This window comes from Filicampus tigris, chromosome 18 (assembly GCF_054856515.1).
Source record: "Filicampus tigris isolate MCC_2025a chromosome 18, RoL_Ftig_1.0, whole genome shotgun sequence".
NCBI classification, from domain to species: domain Eukaryota; kingdom Metazoa; phylum Chordata; class Actinopteri; order Syngnathiformes; family Syngnathidae; genus Filicampus; species Filicampus tigris.
In genome coordinates this window covers 2,766,312-2,784,289 of record NC_141234.1, presented here as the reverse complement: position 1 = coordinate 2,784,289, position 17,978 = coordinate 2,766,312, and the positions used below count along the sequence as shown (strand labels likewise).

Below are 17,978 nucleotides of genomic sequence, written 5' to 3'. Positions count from 1 at the left end.
GCGTATCGAGTAATATTTTGAGCAATTTTTACAAACGCAAGCGGCGCTCCTTCTGTCCTTCGGTTGGACATCCCTGCTGTCGAATGCCACGTGTGACGATGTGAAGGCTTCCTCCCGATTTGCCCCTGCCGTGCATGTTTTCCTGCATGGCTGCTTGGTTTGGTGTGAATCCCCGCGTCTCCTCCAAGGCCTCCTTGCGCTGACGCCTCCTCTTTGTGGGCGCAGTTTGGCGACTCGCAGCAGCTCCGTCTGGTGCGCATCCTGCGCAGCACCGTCATGGTGCGGGTGGGCGGAGGCTGGATGGCCCTGGACGAGTTCCTGGTCAAGAACGATCCGTGTCGAGGTGAGTCGGGGCGGGGGGAAAAAAAACGTATGGCGTTGAGCCGGAAACAGCCCATAGTTGTCGTTTGTCTTTCTCCGTGGTCTTGGCGTCGGTTTGAGTTGTTCCTACCAAGCAGTCCAGTTTGGTCACGTTTCCATGAAGAGACACGAGTGCACAAGTGTTGTCTTTTTCTTACTTGATGTCGTCCTTTGTCCTCCACTTGAGTATTTGATGACTAGTCTAAAGTACTGCATGATGCCTGCTCCTCCCTCTCTTCCTCCTTTTCTCCCTCCCTCCTTCCTTCCCTCCCGCCTTCCACTGCTCTTTCTTCCTCCAGTTCAACATCCCGGACTTAAGATCCTTCGCTCTGACTCCAGTAGCTCCATCTCATCCCGTATAGGTTGGACTTCTTCTCTCGCTCCTTCATGACTTTTCTTTCTCTCCTCCTCCTTCGTCTTTGGTGGTTTTGCTCGCTGATGCTGTGACTAATGTTGTGATCCCTCCGATTCCGATGTTATCGTTTGTCCTGCCAACCCCCCGGCCACGTGGTGTGAGTGAGTGAGTGAGTGAGCGAGCGAGTGAGTGAGTGTGTGTCTGTGTGTGTGTGTGTGTGTGTATGTAGTTGTTTCACACTGTCTCCTGTGTCTCTCAGTGGCAGTCACTCCAGGCTATTTCTGCTGCAGAGGTATCTATCCTTGCTCCTCTCTCTCTCTTCATCCATCCATCTGGCTGTCTGACACTCCCTCTCCATCTTAATCCACACAGCTGTGCATTGATTGTCGAGGCAGTATGTGTGTGTGTGTCTTTTACAGTCGCGGTCAAGTTGTGGTCATTTGAATGTTGGCGATGCTCGCTCAAAAAAAGGTTCCCCCCCCCCCCCCCCGCCCCACCCACCGGGTTTTCACTCTTTGTGAACTAAAGTCCACTTTTTTTTTTTTTTTTTTTTTTTGGATTACATCTTTGTGTTGTTTTGGTTGTTCAAGTTGAGTGCTGAATACCCGGGCAGGCTGCTTGTCTTGCAACGTGGCTCCTCTCTGGGTTTTCCGTGCAGATTTAAGAAAAAAATCGTTTTTTTGTATTTTTTTTTTTTGTCTGTTACAAGCTTTTGTCCGCAAAAAAAAGTCACTTCAGACAGATGCATACACGAAACTGATACACACTCCTCACACGGTTGTCACATAAGACACAAGTACTGAGAAATTACTACACACCCGTAAAACTCATATGAGCTCCACAAAAGTACTGCAAGTTGGCCTATTGATGTATTTTTGGGTCACACAATTGTCATGTAGCACTTCAAGTACTCCTCACCCATGCATCAACTTGAAGGGATACTAAACTTATTTAGTCATTTTCAGTCGTAAAGATGTCATGTTTGGACTCAAATTAATTTGAAAACTTGATTATTTTTCATGTACAATCAACACTTTTAAAAACGCATTTTGCCACTCGCTGCCGCCCGAAAATGACATCATGAAAATGGCGGCAAAATCCGTTTTTAGTTCAACATGGAGAAGGACGTCATCAAAAGTCCCACCAGGAAAAAAAAAGATGACCTTTCGACTGCTGAACGAGGTATTAAGTACAATACGTCGATCAGCAAAGTACTGCTAGTGGTTCTGGTGACAAAAAAAAGCTTAAGTGCTACGCCGCTGCTTACCTCCCGCATCTTGACCTCCCTGTGCACTGTGTCATTCATTTTCTTCTCACTGCTCCTTTGAACATGATTAATATTAATATTGTTGTGATGATGTCTGTTGCTTGTGCGCGCGCGCTTGTTGTTGTGCGCTCGATGGGGGCTGCTGCACTTTGAGTTCCAGAAGGCTGCCCGGTGGCAACATGAAGCACCTCTTTAACGGCACATCGTGTCGTGAAAGAAAAAGCCTGAGCCTGCAGAGGCGAACGTTCAGCCTCCTGAAATGCGCAATTCAAAGATTGCTTTGTGTATGAGCGTTGTTGTCTTGACGGCTCGTTCGATTGCGCCGGTGTAGCTGATGTTGCGGCTGGTGCATGCTTTTCTCTCGCGTTTCCACTCGAAAAAAAAAAAACAACGCATGGGTTCAAAGTGAGCCCGCCCGCCCGAGCACGTGCAATGCTGCGAAACGAGCGTCCGCTGCCATGGAAGCGCCAGCGCATTCCCCAGTATCGTTTATTATTAATACCACTAGTTTTACTAATATTGTTTTGCTGTTATTTATTCTTACTATTTTAAATATTACTGACTATTATTTATTGTCTGGAGGTGGGGCTCGCTGGTGGGCGCGGGCCGGGCCAGCAGACATTTGCCTGGCTCCAGAGGGTGGAAAGGGAGAACTCGATGATTGGTACCATTATTGGTGTATTGATCATAAGGGGTCTGTCTCCAAGCCATCCTGGATGTGGTCCCTCCCTGCCAAGCCTCAGACAACTAAGCTCTTAGGATCATTGCGACACTCAAACCCCTCCACCACGATAAGGTCATGGAGGGGTTGTTTTCCTGTTTAAAATCTTTTTTTTTTTTTTTTTTGTACTATTATTACCCTATTTTTTTTGGCAGTTCATTTTTTTTATTAACAGTACCAATACGTTTTTTTTTTGTAGAACTATTTGCTTATTTTTTTATACTGATTATTTTTATCAAATAATTGATGGCAGTATTTTTTTTTTACGATTAATTTTTTTTTACAGTACAGTTTTTTTTTTTTACTATCATTTATTAACAGAACCAGTGCTTATTTTTATTCGTACAGCTATTTTTTTTTTTAATATTGATTATTTTTTATCAAATAGTAGCAGTATTTATTTATTTATTTTATTATTGTTACGTTTCTGACTGTTACCGGGAGCCCTCCTGACGTTTGTGCCTTGCTGTGCTTGCGTTGCAGCGCGCGGGCGCACCAACCTGGAGCTCCGAGAGAAGTTTATCCTTCCCGAGGGGACGCCGCAGACTGTGTGCGCCTTCCGCTCGCGGGGCCGCCGCTCCAAGCCCAGCTCCCGCAACGCCTCGCCCACCCGTTCCTCGTCCTCGGCCTCGCACAGCGGCGCCTCGGCGCCCTCCACGCCGGCGACGCCCACCGCCTCGGCCTCGTCCAGGGTAGGTGGCATCGCGTTTACCTCAAGCAGACACGCATTTGACATTTTCCGCCAAACGGCGTAAAGGGGCTAACAAATAGCATCAATGTTGGCACACTTAAAGCAAGGAATATTAAAAAGACAATATAACCTTCATCTCTACCTTTTTAAGGGCATCAGTGATGATTTTTTAGTTATTCGCCAGTGCTCAGTGAATAGCAGGCAAATACTGCTTACGTAAATACAAATTAAAACACATTTTTAAACATTCATCCGCCATCGAGTTGATGAGAATTTGTTTCGTGACAGCTGATGTGTGTGTTGTGTGCTACCATGTTCGGCGTTAACGTTTTTGTCTTGTTTTTGTCTCTCGTCGTCGTTAATCTTCCTTCACGCTTTTCTGTTTTCAATTTTCTGATCAATTAAACTTGATTAAAAAAAAAAAAAATAATAATAATAATAATAACCTTTTCCCACAAAATCAAACACTGTCACAATGACTCGCTGGCCTCCACGTCTGCTTTGCTCGCCACTTGCGACACAACCGCTTCTTGCCACACCTCCTTTTCTTCCCTCGCTACTTCCTGTCTTGCTCTCTACCTTTGCATCCTCCTCTTCCTCGCTTCCTTCCTTCCTTCCTTCCCTCATCCGCTCGCTCCTTCCTGGCTTGCATCCGTGCCTCACCGCTTCCTGGTTTCCCGCCCCCGCCGCCCCACCCCCCCCCCTAGCCGTCACACACTCACTCTCGTGACTACGCCAAGCCGTGGTTGGCGCACAGTAAAAGTGCGTCGGCGGCGACCAAGTGTCAGTGCTGCCCGGATGCCGGCGGTGAAGAGGTAACGACACAAGAGCACACAGACAGAACATCCACCACCCCCCCCATCACCCCCCAAACCCCCGCCTTACCCCTCTTGCTAAATGCGAACGCACTCCCCAAGCCATTTCATTGATAAAACATTTCTCCCAAAGAGTGAAATCATTTCATTGCATCACTTATGAATAAACCAGTAATCATGTTTAATGACAAACGAAGAAAAACTATTGATGGTCACGGCAACTCGGTTTTCCTTAACGATTTACGAGGCACATTAATCTGACTGACGATGCCCGAAAGGTGGCCAGGCCGCCGACGGGTGATCGTCCGGCAAAGTGTACTGCCGCGCCCGCCTCTTGGTGTTCGTTGTGTGCGTTCAATGTGTTCATGTTGTTTTTTTTGTGCTTGGCGTCAGCCATGTTGCGTCTCTACCATAACGCAGTACCCTCCGCTGGCCTCCAGGTGTCCTCGCAGCATTTTTTTTTTCTCCCGACAACCGCTGCCGAATGTTGCCCGTTTCAATCCAGGGCTCTCAAATTCAGGTCCTCGAGGGCCACTTTCCATGCGTGTTTTCCCATCCCTGCCTGCCGCAACACACCTGATACAAATGATCAGCGCCTGATGACGATCCCGATCATTTGAATGATGTGTCGCAGCAGGGAGTGATGGAAAGCGGCGTTTGAAACCCCGTTTTAAATCGAAGCTTCAGTCAAATTATTTTATAAAAAATATTTTAGGCCTTCTATTACAGTATATATACATATTGCTATTTTTATTCTGTTTGTTTTTCAAACATTTTAACTTATTGACTATTTTTCAATTATTTATAATTATTCCTCTTATACATTCCAACAACATGCACACACGCTGCTCTGTTCCAGCGTCTAGCAGCGAACATGACACGGTCAGCTGACACTTGTTGTCTCTTTCCGCAGGGGGCGTCGTCAGGCTCCAAGCTGAAGCGTCCGACCTTCCACTCCAGTCGCGGCTCACTGACAGGAGAAAACGGCGGGCTGACGCACGGCGCCAAACGAAGCGGTGAGACCTCGGCACCCGTCCTATTTCAAATTGCACAGGTCACAACTTGCTGAACCTGAGTCGAGACTCGACTCCATTTGCTTGATTTTTGGCCGTAATAACTTTTTAATGTGACTCCTTGCCACCGCTGTCAAGTTGTGAATTTTGTCCCGACGCTTTCCCGTCCCCCGGACAGATCCCAAGCGAGCCGGGTCGTCGGCCAGCGGTCCCACCAGCCGCGCGGGCAGTCGGGCGGGGAGCCGGGCCAGCAGTCGTCGAGGGAGCGACGCGTCGGACGCCTCGGAGCTGCAGGACGCCCGCTCCGTCTGCTCCGACGCGTCCGACACCCCGCGGAGGCCCGGCGGGGGCGCCAAACCCTCCAAGATCCCCACCATCACCAAGAAGACGCCCAGTCCCAAAGCACCCACGTCCGGCAAGAAATAAAACGAGGCGACGAAAAAAAAGTCTTCCTTTTGCGTAGCGGCGGCCATCTCGCATCGCTTGCTGCCGTCCATTTTGCGGCAAGAAAAGTCACCCAAAAATATCTGGGCTAAAAATTTCGGCGCACGATGAAATTATGGAGCACGGTGAGGACCCATGTGGGGTAACCTCCCCTGTGCAAAAATCTGAAGGCATATTGCAAGCTTCCAGGCCCCCGTCCTCGCTGCGGCGCAAGCGAGTCACCGCAGCGAGACGTGCGACAAACAAGAAAATCATGTCAAGGAAAACTGTCTTCTTCCAACTTTGCCGTCGTCCTTCTTCCCGACAAACGTGACGTGCTTGCTGCAACGCGGGCAAAAAAAAAAAAAAAAAAAAAAAAATGGATAGAATTCAGGAAAAAAAAAAAAAGGAAAAAAACATTGGCTTGTAGGCCAGCAAATATGCAACATGTGACACCACGTGTGGAATGCTCAGGGGAAGGCAGAGGCCGCCACCCAGATTGAGGTTCGGGGGAAAACCTCACCAGCGCCGGCACAGGGGCGGCCGCCGTGCTTTGGCCTTAGAAAAATCCCCAAAATGGTGGGGGCACTTCCTGGCTTCCACCCGAGGGATGGCGCCAGCGCGTCATTTCCCTAATTGAGGGACAGCCTAACTGAGGCGGGACGACACCTGTATGCCTTTCTGCAATTGCACATCCAAATTCCCGATGCTCACTTCTCCCAACTCGTTGGACTGAAACGCCAGGACGGACACGAAAACAATCCAGGTGGAGTCGCTTCTTGTGGCTGTTCAAGACGACACCTTTGACCGTAACAGGCGGGATGATTGGCAATTTTAACAACCGAAACTTCAAACACCAGGATGGACACGCCCCCGCCAAAAGAGGAGCACTCTGTCTTTGATAGATGACATTTCACACCTTTTTCCCCACAAAACAACCGAAGATTTGGCAGGAGTGAAGTCACCGTGGCAATTTTTTGGCGGGACATTTCGAGGACATTAACAAAGTCTTCTTCTGCTGCCCTCTAATACAACTTTGCCACTCAGGTGGCACGAGTGAGTCAATACGGGAGGGAGGTAGTTAGGGGGAGCTTTTTCTAAAAGATTTCATGCCTGTAAAAGACAATTTGCCCCCCCCCCCCCCCCCCCCCCCGGTTTTCTTTACCAAAAGAGACAGAACCGTAGGGGATGCAGTCAACACGGCAATTTTCCGCCATGCCGGGACAGGGGTGTCATCTTTTGACACCTGACACTCAACCTCCTCGACCACTCGGGGCTTCTTTTTCCCACCTGTTACGGGAGTTTTTCATGTTACTTCTTTCTGTTAATTTATAATCCTTTTTTTTTTTTTTTTTTTTTTTTTTGTTTAGCTTGAAATCTAATATTTAATTATGAAGTTGGCAGAAGATGAAGACGTGCGTTTGTCGAGTGACCAATCATGTGTGGACTCCGTGTTGTTAAGAGAGCATCAGCAGCGGAGGCTCCGCCCCCTCCCCCCAGACGTTTATAAGAAAAAGACATCTTATGGATTTTTATTTATTTATTGTCCCCCGCTCACGAGATGCTGTTACCGTGTGAACACGAGTAGGAACAAAGGGGGGCAAGTTGTGAAAGATGAAGCTAAAAAAAACTAAAATTATAAACCTTTTTTTTTGTGTTGTTTTTTTTTTTCTATTAAAATGATGCTTGCAGTAAAAAAAAAAAAAAAAGAAAAAAAGTGTTTGTATTTGTGGAAAAGCGTATTGGAACAGCTACAGTCATTAAAAAAGTGTAAGTCGTGTGTATGAACATTCACACCTGAGAACAATTTAATCGTCATCGAAGCTGACATTCAAGTTTTTGTAATGCAGGAGGAAGCCGGAGTAGCCTGAGAAGAGTCACGCAACTACGACCATCAGAGCGATGAAGCAGACGCGCTAACCGCTCTTCCGCCGTGATGCTCCGGGCCGGACATTTCTGACTAATTCTCGCGCCGAGATAAGGACACGCCCGCCCGCCCGCCCGCCCGCCCGGCTGGCTCTGCGATAGCGAGCCGAGAGAAAGCCGGCGTAGTTTCCACCTTGTGTGAAAATTTGCTCCATCGGCGACTCGCGCGCCAAGATCACAACTGTGTTTGGGCCTCTCGCGTGGTCATTCCAGCCGCAAGCACGTCGCCGTCGCCGAAGCCCAGCACCACACAAACACACTCGGCCGCAACGCAGAGCTTGACTCACTCCTTCCTGCCAAAATGTGACACTTTAAAGCGGAAATAGTCACACTTGGCTAACCTTTGGGGCACCTTTAAAAGGTGTCCTCTAGTACAGTGTCCCTCAAACAAACTATCACTAAAAAAAAAATTAAATTAAAAAAAAAAAAAATGTAAAAAAGTACCACCGGAATGAAATACAGTAGCTTGAACATCAACTGTGCTCAAGAAAACCTTTCTGCAATAATTAACTGTTATTTCGAGGGGGTTCACTGTCACATTTTGCCGAATTGTGTGCACGCGTCCCTAAGGAGGTTTACATTTGTGACAATGTGCAAGTTGCGAGTGAACATGGCCTTGAAAGATGGTCTGCGATGGTGTCCTGTGTGAAAGGAAGCAGACATGAGGAGAAGGAGGGAGATGAAGTCCTTCCCTGGCAAGGGGGAGGGCCGATGTGGGCGGAACGTGAGCAGCGATCCCTCCTCTTACTTGAAAATTCAGCTCAGACGCTCGCGCACTCCCAGCAGCGTGTCTCCGGACGTCTCCGCCGGGTTTTTTTTTTTTTTTTTTTTTTTTTTTAAAATGTCTATTTTAGGAACATTGGAGGAAAGACGATTTTGTTGGATTCCTGTGAGGTCTCCCCGTTCTTTCTGAAGGACATCCCAGATGAGTCGGGCCTCTCTTGGCTTTCCGCCACGTGCTCCGCAGCACCTGCTCTCCTCTCAAATTCAAGTTTGCTGCTTGAAAGCCGGGAGGATCCGCTGCTCCGTGCTGATTACGCCCACGCCAAGCTGCTTGCGAAGCACCAGGAATTCCGCAAGTTTGGAGACGTAAACACAGGAGGTGAAGGACTCACTTGAGGAAGTCCACCGGAGCGGCTTGGGGTGGAGCGAGAAACTCAGGAGGTGGCCGTCTCCTTCAGAGTGGAAAAGCCACACAAGGGTGCAGACAAGGCAAAAGGTTGCAGTGGAGGTCTTCAATCTTGTACTTGAAGACTGACAAGATCATAGACGACACTTCCGGCTCAATTCCATTCAGTTTTTCTTTAGGGGTCCAGCTTGTGGAGGAGGCACAGAACATTCTGGAGTAGAGAATCTTGAATTGGAGAGAGTGAGACATCTCCCGCATGGTCCATTTTTTCTGGAGCTGAAGGAATTTGAGACGGTCGAGTGGAAGTGAGCGCCTTCTTCAGTGGAGGAGATTCCGAGGAGGATCAAGACTGGAGCAAGTGAACATCTCCGGCGCCTGACGAGTTTCCGTAGCCTCCAGAAACGAGGTGAACGTCTCCAGAAAGAAGCAGCCAAAGCAGGATGCTGATGCCCCCAGCACAAAGAAGCCGCCCAAAATGGGGAGTCCGCCAACTCCTGCCCAGGAACCTGCTCCTGTTCCTGGTCCTGCTCCTGCCGGTGGCCCAGACGGCGCTGCACTCCAGCTTCCGCCGTCTGAGCGGACGCGAGAAGAAAGAGATGCAGAAAGAGATCTTGTCCATCCTGGGCCTGCCGGGCCGGCCCAGGCCTCACCCGCCGCTCAGGCCGCCCTCGTCGGCGCCGCTCTTCATGCTGGACCTCTACCACGCCATGGCGGTGGATGGCGAGGACGACTGGGCCTCCGCCAATGACGTCATCAGGCCCGGCGTGGTCCGGCTGAGGGGGGGCGGCGGCGGCGGCGGCGAGCGGAGGGCCGCCGTCCACCACCCGGCGCTGCCCACCCTCAGCACGCACACGCCGCCGCTCGGCACCGTCGTCAGCGAGGCCGACACGGTCATGAGCTTCGTCAACTTGGGTGAGTGCGAACGCGGAGTGATGTTGCGGGAAGCGGTGTCATCGTGACAAGTATCTTTGTTTTTTTTTGTTGTTTTTTTTTTTGCATCATGCATACAAACTTAGGGAACGATATCACTACTACTACTCATTAATACATCGCAATCATTTTCCAACAATACCAATAATATCACGCGATCTGCGATAACCAACATCTTGGAAGAAAACAACGTGCGATTCATCACTATCCATGTAAAAACAGTGGCTTTACACGTCAAACTTTCTTTATAATACTGATATATTTTGCCAGTGATGCAAATATGACAAAATGTGCCACAATCTGTAAGAAAACCATGTATCGATTTTAAAACTTTCCCCAATGCAAACCTATGTTTCGATATCCGATATGATTATTTTGGAGAAAGTAAAGTTGGAATATATCGTCTTTTCGAAAAAAATGAAACAAAAATAATGCAATTTGGGGCAAGTTTTGCACATTTTAATGGTCTTTTTTTCCACAATTATTTTTCTCATTTTCTTTGAGTTGGGGTTTCAAAGTAGGGTTTTAAACTGGGGTTCAGGTTTCCAAATAGGGGTTTAAATTTGGGATAGGGTTTGGAAGTTGGGTTTAAAACTAGGGTTAGGGTTTCAAAATCGGGTATTAAAGTGACAGTGTGTAGAATCTTTGGAGTTTCCAAAATTCATTTTGAAAACCCACTTTTAATTGAGTAATATGCCCAAAAATATTCTATCACATCATTGTACTTTTTTTTTTCTTTTTCTCTCCATATAATCGTAGGTGAAGTAATCTCTAATGATTATCCGCCGCCATCTTTCTGCTACGGGTACCCGAAGGAGACAAATTTAGCGAATGTAGTTCCTCCACATCCTGACTACAGTATGTGTAACAAATGCAATGCACTTACTTTGTCACTTGAGAGAATACTAGAAGTCGTTTGTGATAACATTTTGCTTGTACCTCTTGACGAAAGTGGTGATAGCCTTGCGACGTGTGGTCTCTCTGAGGCACACGCTTCAAAATGCGCGCACTTTGATTTTAGGTGGTCGCATTCTATTAGGTCACCGCTAGATGGCACTAAATTGTACACGTATTGTTCCTTTCAGCTAGGTACCCGTGTATCCGAGTTGAGTGAAATGGCGTGCGTGTGTTTGCAGAGTCGTGCTGATGCCTATCTGTCCCAGCATAAATATTAGCCTCCCCCCTGAGGATCGCCTCCTTCCTGCAACAGGACAGCTTGGTGGGAACGCTCTTTACGCTTCAAGTGTTGTCTAAACCCTAACCCTCCCCACCTCAAAGTAATGAAGGGTTTCCCTTTTTATTCCAAGTGTGTTTTGCTCAAGCGAGTACACCCTGGAATTTATCAGTCAACGCTGCAGACAAACATCGTTTGATGGCGCGGAGTGGACGTGTTGTGTAAACAGCAGGCGGGCGGGCGGTTGGTCAGGCCTTCCATTCATTTGACGTTGCAAAAGCTTCTCACCTGCCGCTGCCCGGCGGCACGTACGCGGACTTTATTCCAGTTTGCGCACATCATGGCCTCATCCGAGCGTGACCCCGCGCGTACGCCAGGGAACACACAGCTGCACTCGATTAAAGAGCCCGAATGACACACACAGGCAGAGCAGCCGAGCGAGATGAAAATGGGGCTGCGGCGGCAAGAGCTAAAAATACAACAAAATATAAGGCAGGCCTGCAATTAGTGGTGTGTGTGCGCACAGCATCTGCTGTGGTGCGCATAACAAAGTGTCTCTAATTACTGTTCGTGCGTGTGCGTGCGTGCGTGCGTGCGTGAGTGAGATCCTCAACCGCCCATCTGGCCAAAACTTGGTATCTCTATTTACCATCCATCCAGTGCGTTTGTGTCTATCCAGCGCTCTCTTCCTGTGTACAGTACAGTATGCACTGTGTGTGATGCGTCTTTATTTGCACGTAGATGTACACACACTGCGCCCAGTGTGTCGTGCATCTTAAGGTTTGTGTGCGTGTAATTAAAGCAATGAAAAGCTACTGTGTTAACGTCAGCTGTTGAGGTTTCCATCTATTTTAGTGCAGTCTTAGTGTTAACACATTTTAATGCAATGTTGGCTAATAAAGATGTTAGAAATTAATTTACAGTGTATAGTTAATATCCAAATGACTGAATGGCTCAACGTGGTGACCTAAACGTTTGACTGCGCCCACATGAATTCTAGACATCTAGTGCCTTCGTTTTCTTTTTTCTTTTTTTTTTGTCTTAATATACTTCATAGGCGGCTTTAATAATGCGTATACCTATGACGTTACATTTTTAAAACATGTAATTTCATATTGAAAATGACAAACTATCAACTGACTGAAACCCAAATACTGTACATACTAAACTCAAGCATAAAGGGAGTGCGCTCTCTGCTGGGGACACTTATAAGTGGAGGACGTCTTTTGACAGGCAACTTTTGAACCCGGAAGTTTGCGCCTCTTCTGATTGGTCACCCTGTGGAAAACGCTTCAGTCTACGCGTCCTCCCGAGTTATTTCGGCCCTTCCTGCATATTAAATAATGAAGAAGCAATACTTGCGGTGTAATATATTATTTTAACATAACTTAATTTCAATTTGAGACCTTCATTCAATTTTTTAGTCTCAGCGAGACTTTTAAGCCCCTCCCTTCCCAGAAGTATCTCTCCTCCAATTGGTCCCCTGGTAGAAAATGAACTTTCGAGTACACGCCCATATTTTATTCAAAGCATTTGCTCTAATCGTTATAGGCGATTAAAAAGTGAATGTTTGGATACGACGTGTCTATGCTATAGGAGCTATCACCTGTTGATTGGCTTTGAGTGCTTTTGTATGCGTCCGTCACGTCGCAGTGGAGCAGGAGCGGGACCTGCTACACCCGCGTCCCTACTGGAAGGAGTTCCGCTTCGACCTGACCCCCCTGCCCCAGGGCGAGACGGTGACAGCAGCCGAGTTTCGCATCTACAAGGCGCTGACGCTCGGCCAGCGGGCCAACAGAACCCTGCACATCTCCGTATACGAGATTCAGAAGGACAATAGACACAGGTATACATCACACAAATATTTTTTTTTTTTTTTTTTAACTTTTTTTTCCACTGAAGTTGGATTTTGGGAGGAATTAGTTCTTTGCGTCATTTTTGGAAATTCAAGTTTTGTTGTTCAAAAATATGTTTTTAAATAGGGGAAAACAAGTTCATTTTACAGAACAATGGTCTCCATGTTTGGTCCTCGTGAGCACCAGCCTGTTTTATATGCAACCCTATTCCAACACACCTGATTCAATGACCAGGATGGTTATCAGGCTCATTTGAATTAGTTGTGTTGGAACAGGATTACATTTGACTTGGGAGTCCATTTTACAAATATTTTCAAAGACTATTTTGAATGTATTGCATAAGGCTGCATACATTATACTTTGGACTTCATTAGATGTGCATGCACGTTTTTGATAATCTGGATGTGCTATTTATTTATTTAAGCTTTTTCTTGCCCTACTGGGGGCTTAGGATCAGGGGATGTCGCACTCGTTAATATTTGTCACTGGGGACGCCCTTTGAGACTTTTCTGTGATTAAAGGCCCGACAAATAAATTTGACTTGACTTTGTTTTTTGTTTTTTTTCAGGGAACCCGAGCTTGTGCTGCTGGACATGCAGTCGGTGCCGGCGGGTCAAGAAGGCTGGTTGGCCTTCGACGTCACCTCGGCGTCCAACCACTGGCTCCTGCACCCCCGCAGCAATTTAGGAATCCGCCTCTATGTGGAGACCGAGGAGGGTCCGCTCCCACTCTCACTGCTCCTCTTCTTCCACGTAATATCTGACGCCCGACGTGACTCACGTTGCGCTTCCAGATCGCTCGCTGTCAGCCGCCTGGATCGGGCTGGTAGGCCGCAGAGGTCCCCGCTCCAAGCAGCCCTTCATGGTGACCTTCTTCCGGGAGAGCCAGATCCCCTGCCGTCCCCCCCGCGCCGTCAAGACTCACCCCCGCAGGAAGAAGCCCAAATATGACCTCCCCGTACCCAGCATCCACAGTTGAGTTTGGTTTCACAGCACTTTGAACGAATCTTTTGTCAACGAATGTGATTTCAGTTTGGTCTTTTTCCGCTCAGATCGAAGTCCCGTCAACAGCGGCGGTCAGCCGTGTAAAAAACACGAACTCTACGTCAGCTTCAGCGACCTCGGATGGAAGGTTGATTCTTTCACTTCAGTTAGAAAATCATACTTTGTGATGTTTTGTTTTTTTTGTTTACAGTTGGTCATCTTAGTCAGAAGTAAAAAAAAATAAAAAAGTCATTTCATACTCTTGGAGAAAATTAGCATTGTTTTGCCCAGTGTTTCTCAAACTATGTGCCGTGGCACACTGGTGTCAGGTGTGCCGTGGGAAATTATCTAATTTATGTGCCTGTGCGGTCTAGCGCATGGCAGCGTAATCATGTCTTTAGTACATTGTAGTACTCTTCCATACCAGCAGGTGGCAGCAGCATCAGTTAGCTAATTATCTTTGTTTAGAGACAAGCAAATTAGTGACGCATGTTTATCCAAACAGGCCCCATGTTTCACACTAAGTATCAATATGAAACATTATACAATACTTTTTTCTTTGTATTTATTTAATATAATATTATAATATGTCATTTTTCAATGTTAAAAATGCTTATATGAACGATATAACAATTATATTGTTAAAATAAGCTTTTTTTTTTTTCACAATTTCAGCTGGTGGTATTCCGCGGGATTTTTTCAATTAAATAAAATGTGCCTGGACTCAAAAAAAGTTTGAAAAACACCGGTTTTGACAACATTTTTGTTCATAACAGTATATTTGCAACAAAAAGTAGCATTTTAAATGGATGTATATTTAATTTTCTGTATATTCATACTCAATTTGTCCTCTTACTGTTCAGGACTGGGTTCTGGCCCCCACAGGCTACTCAGCGTACTACTGCGATGGCGAGTGTTTCTACCCCCTTGGTGCCTGCATGAACGCCACCAACCACGCCCTCATCCAGCAAGTAGTCAGTGCCACCGTCTTTTCCCATTCATTCATGAGCTTTGTAGATACACAAGGAATATGCCAAACATATTCCACTTTCAGATGCAATTTCAGAATGAATTTAAAATGCACTACATCACTAACAGCTGAAGTGCATTTTAGTCAGTGTGTGCACTTTGCGTGCCAGGTGCATCTGCTGAAGCCCGACGAGGTGCCCAAAGCGTGTTGCGCGCCCACCAAGCTGAGCCCCATCTCCGTGCTCTTCTACGACGACAACAACAACGTGATCCTCAAGAAGCATCGCAACATGGTGGTCAAGACCTGCGGCTGCCTATGAGACGCGCGGCGGCCGACAAGTTGTCGCAGCAGCCACCAAAACCAGGGGGAAGTCAACTTTGCTTTTTATTACAAGATACACACACACGTTAGTTTTTTGGTCACGCGTCTTTTTTTAAATAGTTCTTCGGAAATACAATATTGTTGTACATGTAAAGTTGGGTTTTAAGCCACAAGAGTTGAGCATAAACATGATTTGTGCTTGTCGTTGTGATCGGTGGTAAGACTTAGCGATCCAAATGAACGAGGAACATTATTCCGTAAGTTATTGCCGCTTGTAGGTTTATTAAAAGGAAAAAAAAAAGCCTGTGGTGCTGTTGGTAAGCGCCTGATATTTAGTGTTTTATTTTCTTAACTCCTCCCCGTAGCTTGCATCACTCAGGAAAGATTAAAGGTCGAATTAGAGGAATAAAGAAAAGGAAAAAAGTGGAACTATGTGAACTTGTCATTCATCCTTTGCACAAAATCCTGACAGTTTGTAAGCATGTTACTTGTATACAATAAATATGTTTTTTTTTTTTATAACTGGATGCCGCTAATGGACTTGTGCCCCTTTGTTGACTGTCTTCACACACGCGCGCGCACACGTCACCTCCTTGTCGTTGGATAGACCGGTCCCAGTGTTCTTCGTCCATGTCATCGTATTGTTTCAACAATAAAATACGTGAGACGACATGTGTGTTGGGCAACATTGCCAAGATGGCGTGTGAGTGGTTCCGTCCGGCTTGTTTGCGCTCTCTCAAGCCTGAACGTCGGCCAGCTCTGGAGGCATTGGAGACTTGGGGTGTTTGCTCTCAAAATGTTGCTTGAAGGTCTTTGGATCAGGCATTTGGGTCTACAAAAATACACGCCACACAAACCTCATTTTACACTGAAAGATCATTAGCACAACATGCAGGTATTGACTAGTTTTAGAATCATTTATTCTGCAGATTACCTCAATTGACTTGCCGTAGGATAAAAAAAATTAGTTGGCATCATTAAAATGTTTTGTTTTTGTTTCCCAACACCGTAACTAGCTTTTGTATGGGGGGAGTAATCTTTCAAAAAATATGTATTTTATCGAGGTAGTCATATTTTAAGAATTAAATCAAATGTATTGAAAAAAAAAAATCCCCAAACATTTTTTGCTTCCTCCAAAACAGACAAAGAACCTTAAAAGCAAAAAAAAAAAAAAAAAGTATTTCTGGAGGATTAAAAAAAAAAAAAGATGAAGTGCCAGTAAATATTTTATAGGGCGGCATGGCTCAACGGTAGAGTGGTCGTCTTCCAACCCAGTGGTTGTGGGTTCGATCCCCCGCTATTGTGAACATGTCGAAGTGTCCTTGAGCAAGATACTGAATCCCCAGTTGCTCCTGATAATGTCTCATCAGTAGGTGAATGAGGATGCAGTGTTAAAGCGGAAGTCAACGCAAACCTTTTTATGTTCAAGAATATGTTCTATGCAAGCCCACGAGTTGAAACAGGGCATTCTGAAGTGTCAATCCACTCGTGTCACTTCACAACTGCTCACAACGACCAATCGCGGCCCAGATTCAGAAAACAGGTCAGCCGTGATTGGTCGTTGAGAGCAGTTGTGATGTCATTTTCAGTCGACAGAAGACAAAATGGCCGCCCCCAGAGATGGCAAAAAACGAGCGCATTTTGCTGCTTAATTTATATTCCACAAACACAAAATTATTCAGAATGCCGTGTTTCAACCAGTGGGCTTGCTGGGAACATATTCTTGAAAAAAAATACTTGGGTTGACTTCTGCTTTAAAGCGCTATCCAAGTGAAACCCATTTACCGTATTTTCTACAAAAAATGATGAATCTTTGTGAGATGAGGAAAAAGTATTTTTGGAGGATTATAAAAAAAATCCGTGGAGGTAGGGGGGGATTTTATACACACCAATGCAAACGTATACATTCACGAAACGCTCGTCAAAGGCCATTTCTTGGTATTTACCCTGCAGACGGGGCAAGTGTGGACCAGCGCCACCTTGGCTGCAGTTTTCTGGTCGGCCGCCTGCCCCTTCTTCTTCTCGGCGGCCTTCTTGGCGTTCTTCTGCTGGGACTGAATCTTCTGCTGCCCGCGAGCCATGGCCCTCACATGCAACCTGTAAACACAAAACGTCACACCTTCAGGAAACTCACATTGTATGACAACTCGATAATTCGTCCACATTTGTACTTAATTACAGACTAATAACACATACCGGACTGCGTTAAATGGCTGAGCATCACAATAAACCACGGATACAAATGAGCATGGGCATTTTGTTCACACTATCGTGTTATTAGAGCTAAACCGAAACCTAATTCTAATTCCGCGAAGGAAATCGAGTACAGTAAAAACATAGATTTCGACAACAGGAAACATTTATAACGTGGCTTTGCACGACAGACTGTCATATGTACTTAAAATGTCTCATCAAACGTTAGAAGAGGAAAAAAATATTAAATATGGCCGAGATTGAACACATTACATGAAAATACTACGACCCGAAAAGCTCTTTCAATCTTGTTGCGAACATGCTAACAGAATTAGCTCAGTTCGGTAGGAAACGACCACAAGACATTATCGACAACGCCAAAATGAAAAAATAAAAAACGATTTCAACGAGGCCCTTACGAAAATTAAACACACAAATATGCCCCAGAAATGAGTTTTATCAGTGAACAACGGAGCACCGTAATAGTTTGAAGCCGCGTTTACCTTAGAGGTTTAGCACTCTCGCTCACTCTTTTGTCGTTCTCCTGCTGAACGTACGTCAGCAGGAAGTACGTCATCGGCGAAAACGTCATGGGAAGCGGTGGGAAGCACTTGAAAATTTACACATTTAAATGTAATGTTGTGTATGGAACCACTCCAGCTGAAATTTATTTAATTTAAATGTGTATTGTGTATATATGGAGTCCCTCTGGTGCCAGGCTATGAGAATAAAATATTCTGTACCCACAGTTTAGTAATCTGTACCTGCAGATTATTAAATCGCTAGCGTTCCGTCGAGTACACGGCCGTATATCTGTCAAGGTAAATTCAATTAGGTGTTATTGTTACTAG

At 46.1% G+C, this 17,978-nt stretch overlaps 3 protein-coding genes across 25 annotated transcripts in view; 2 read left to right on the top strand and 1 right to left on the bottom strand.

The window, feature by feature from the left end:
* macf1a (microtubule actin crosslinking factor 1a) overlaps positions 1-7,362 on the top strand; it is a 124,808-nt gene extending 117,446 nt beyond the window's left edge. For 12 of the 21 annotated variants that reach the window (XM_086013985.1, XM_086013984.1, XM_086013991.1 and 9 more), the window contains 7 exons: positions 226-343; positions 660-722; positions 975-1,007; positions 3,187-3,395; positions 4,102-4,209; positions 5,123-5,225; positions 5,401-7,362. In XM_086013985.1, the coding sequence (XP_085870111.1) occupies positions 226-343; positions 660-722; positions 975-1,007; positions 3,187-3,395; positions 4,102-4,209; positions 5,123-5,225; positions 5,401-5,648 (882 nt within the window). In that variant the 3' untranslated portion in view covers positions 5,649-7,362. The remainder of the gene's footprint in view (positions 1-225; positions 344-659; positions 723-974; positions 1,008-3,186; positions 3,396-4,101; positions 4,210-5,122; positions 5,226-5,400) is intronic. The other 9 variants (XM_086013993.1, XM_086013994.1, XM_086013996.1 and 6 more) reach the window with 3 other exon arrangements.
* Positions 7,363-8,041: 679 nt separating this feature from the next.
* Positions 8,042-15,604, top strand: bmp8a (bone morphogenetic protein 8a). 2 transcript variants are annotated; one of them, XM_086013998.1, is made up of 7 exons: positions 8,042-9,616; positions 12,429-12,650; positions 13,229-13,377; positions 13,454-13,633; positions 13,712-13,791; positions 14,507-14,617; positions 14,783-15,604. In XM_086013998.1, the coding sequence occupies exons 1-7, from the start codon at positions 9,141-9,143 to the stop codon at positions 14,930-14,932; spliced, it is 1,368 nt and encodes a 455-aa protein (XP_085870124.1). In that variant the 5' UTR covers positions 8,042-9,140; the 3' UTR covers positions 14,933-15,604. The 2 variants fall into 2 exon arrangements, with proteins under 2 accessions (XP_085870124.1, XP_085870123.1); XM_086013997.1 differs by having other exon boundaries at positions 8,046-9,612; positions 12,458-12,650.
* LOC147131961 (transcriptional regulator ZNF706) lies at positions 14,980-17,714 on the bottom strand. Of its 2 annotated transcripts, none has more exons than XM_086014001.1 (3): positions 17,631-17,714; positions 16,881-17,031; positions 14,980-15,766 (listed from the first exon to the last, which is right to left on the bottom strand). In XM_086014001.1, exons 1-3 carry the CDS (start codon positions 17,702-17,704, stop codon positions 15,671-15,673), a joined length of 321 nt encoding a protein of 106 aa, XP_085870127.1. In that variant the 5' UTR covers positions 17,705-17,714; the 3' UTR covers positions 14,980-15,670. The 2 variants fall into 2 exon arrangements, with proteins under 2 accessions (XP_085870127.1, XP_085870129.1); XM_086014003.1 differs by lacking the exon at positions 17,631-17,714 and adding an exon at positions 17,131-17,590.
* Positions 17,715-17,978: the final 264 nt, after the last annotated feature.

Bases quoted from the DNA above. Each gene is read 5' to 3' on its own strand.
- bmp8a (XM_086013998.1), top strand. From the start codon at position 9,141: ATGCTGATGCCCCCAGCACAAAGAAGCCGCCCAAAATGGGGAGTCCGC. The intron at 9,617-12,428 runs GTGCGAACGCGG...ATTGGCTTTGAG, and splicing joins AGCTTCGTCAACTTGGGTGA to TGCTTTTGTATGCGTCCGTC. The intron at 12,651-13,228 runs GTATACATCACA...GTTTTTTTTCAG, and splicing joins CAGAAGGACAATAGACACAG to GGAACCCGAGCTTGTGCTGC.
- LOC147131961 (XM_086014001.1), bottom strand. From the start codon at position 17,704: ATGACGTACTTCCTGCTGACGTACGTTCAGCAGGAGAACGACAAAAGA. The intron at 17,032-17,630 runs GTAAACGCGGCT...TTGTGTTTACAG, and splicing joins GAGAGTGCTAAACCTCTAAG to GTTGCATGTGAGGGCCATGG. The intron at 15,767-16,880 runs GTAAATACCAAG...GTATTTTTGTAG, and splicing joins ACACTTGCCCCGTCTGCAGG to ACCCAAATGCCTGATCCAAA.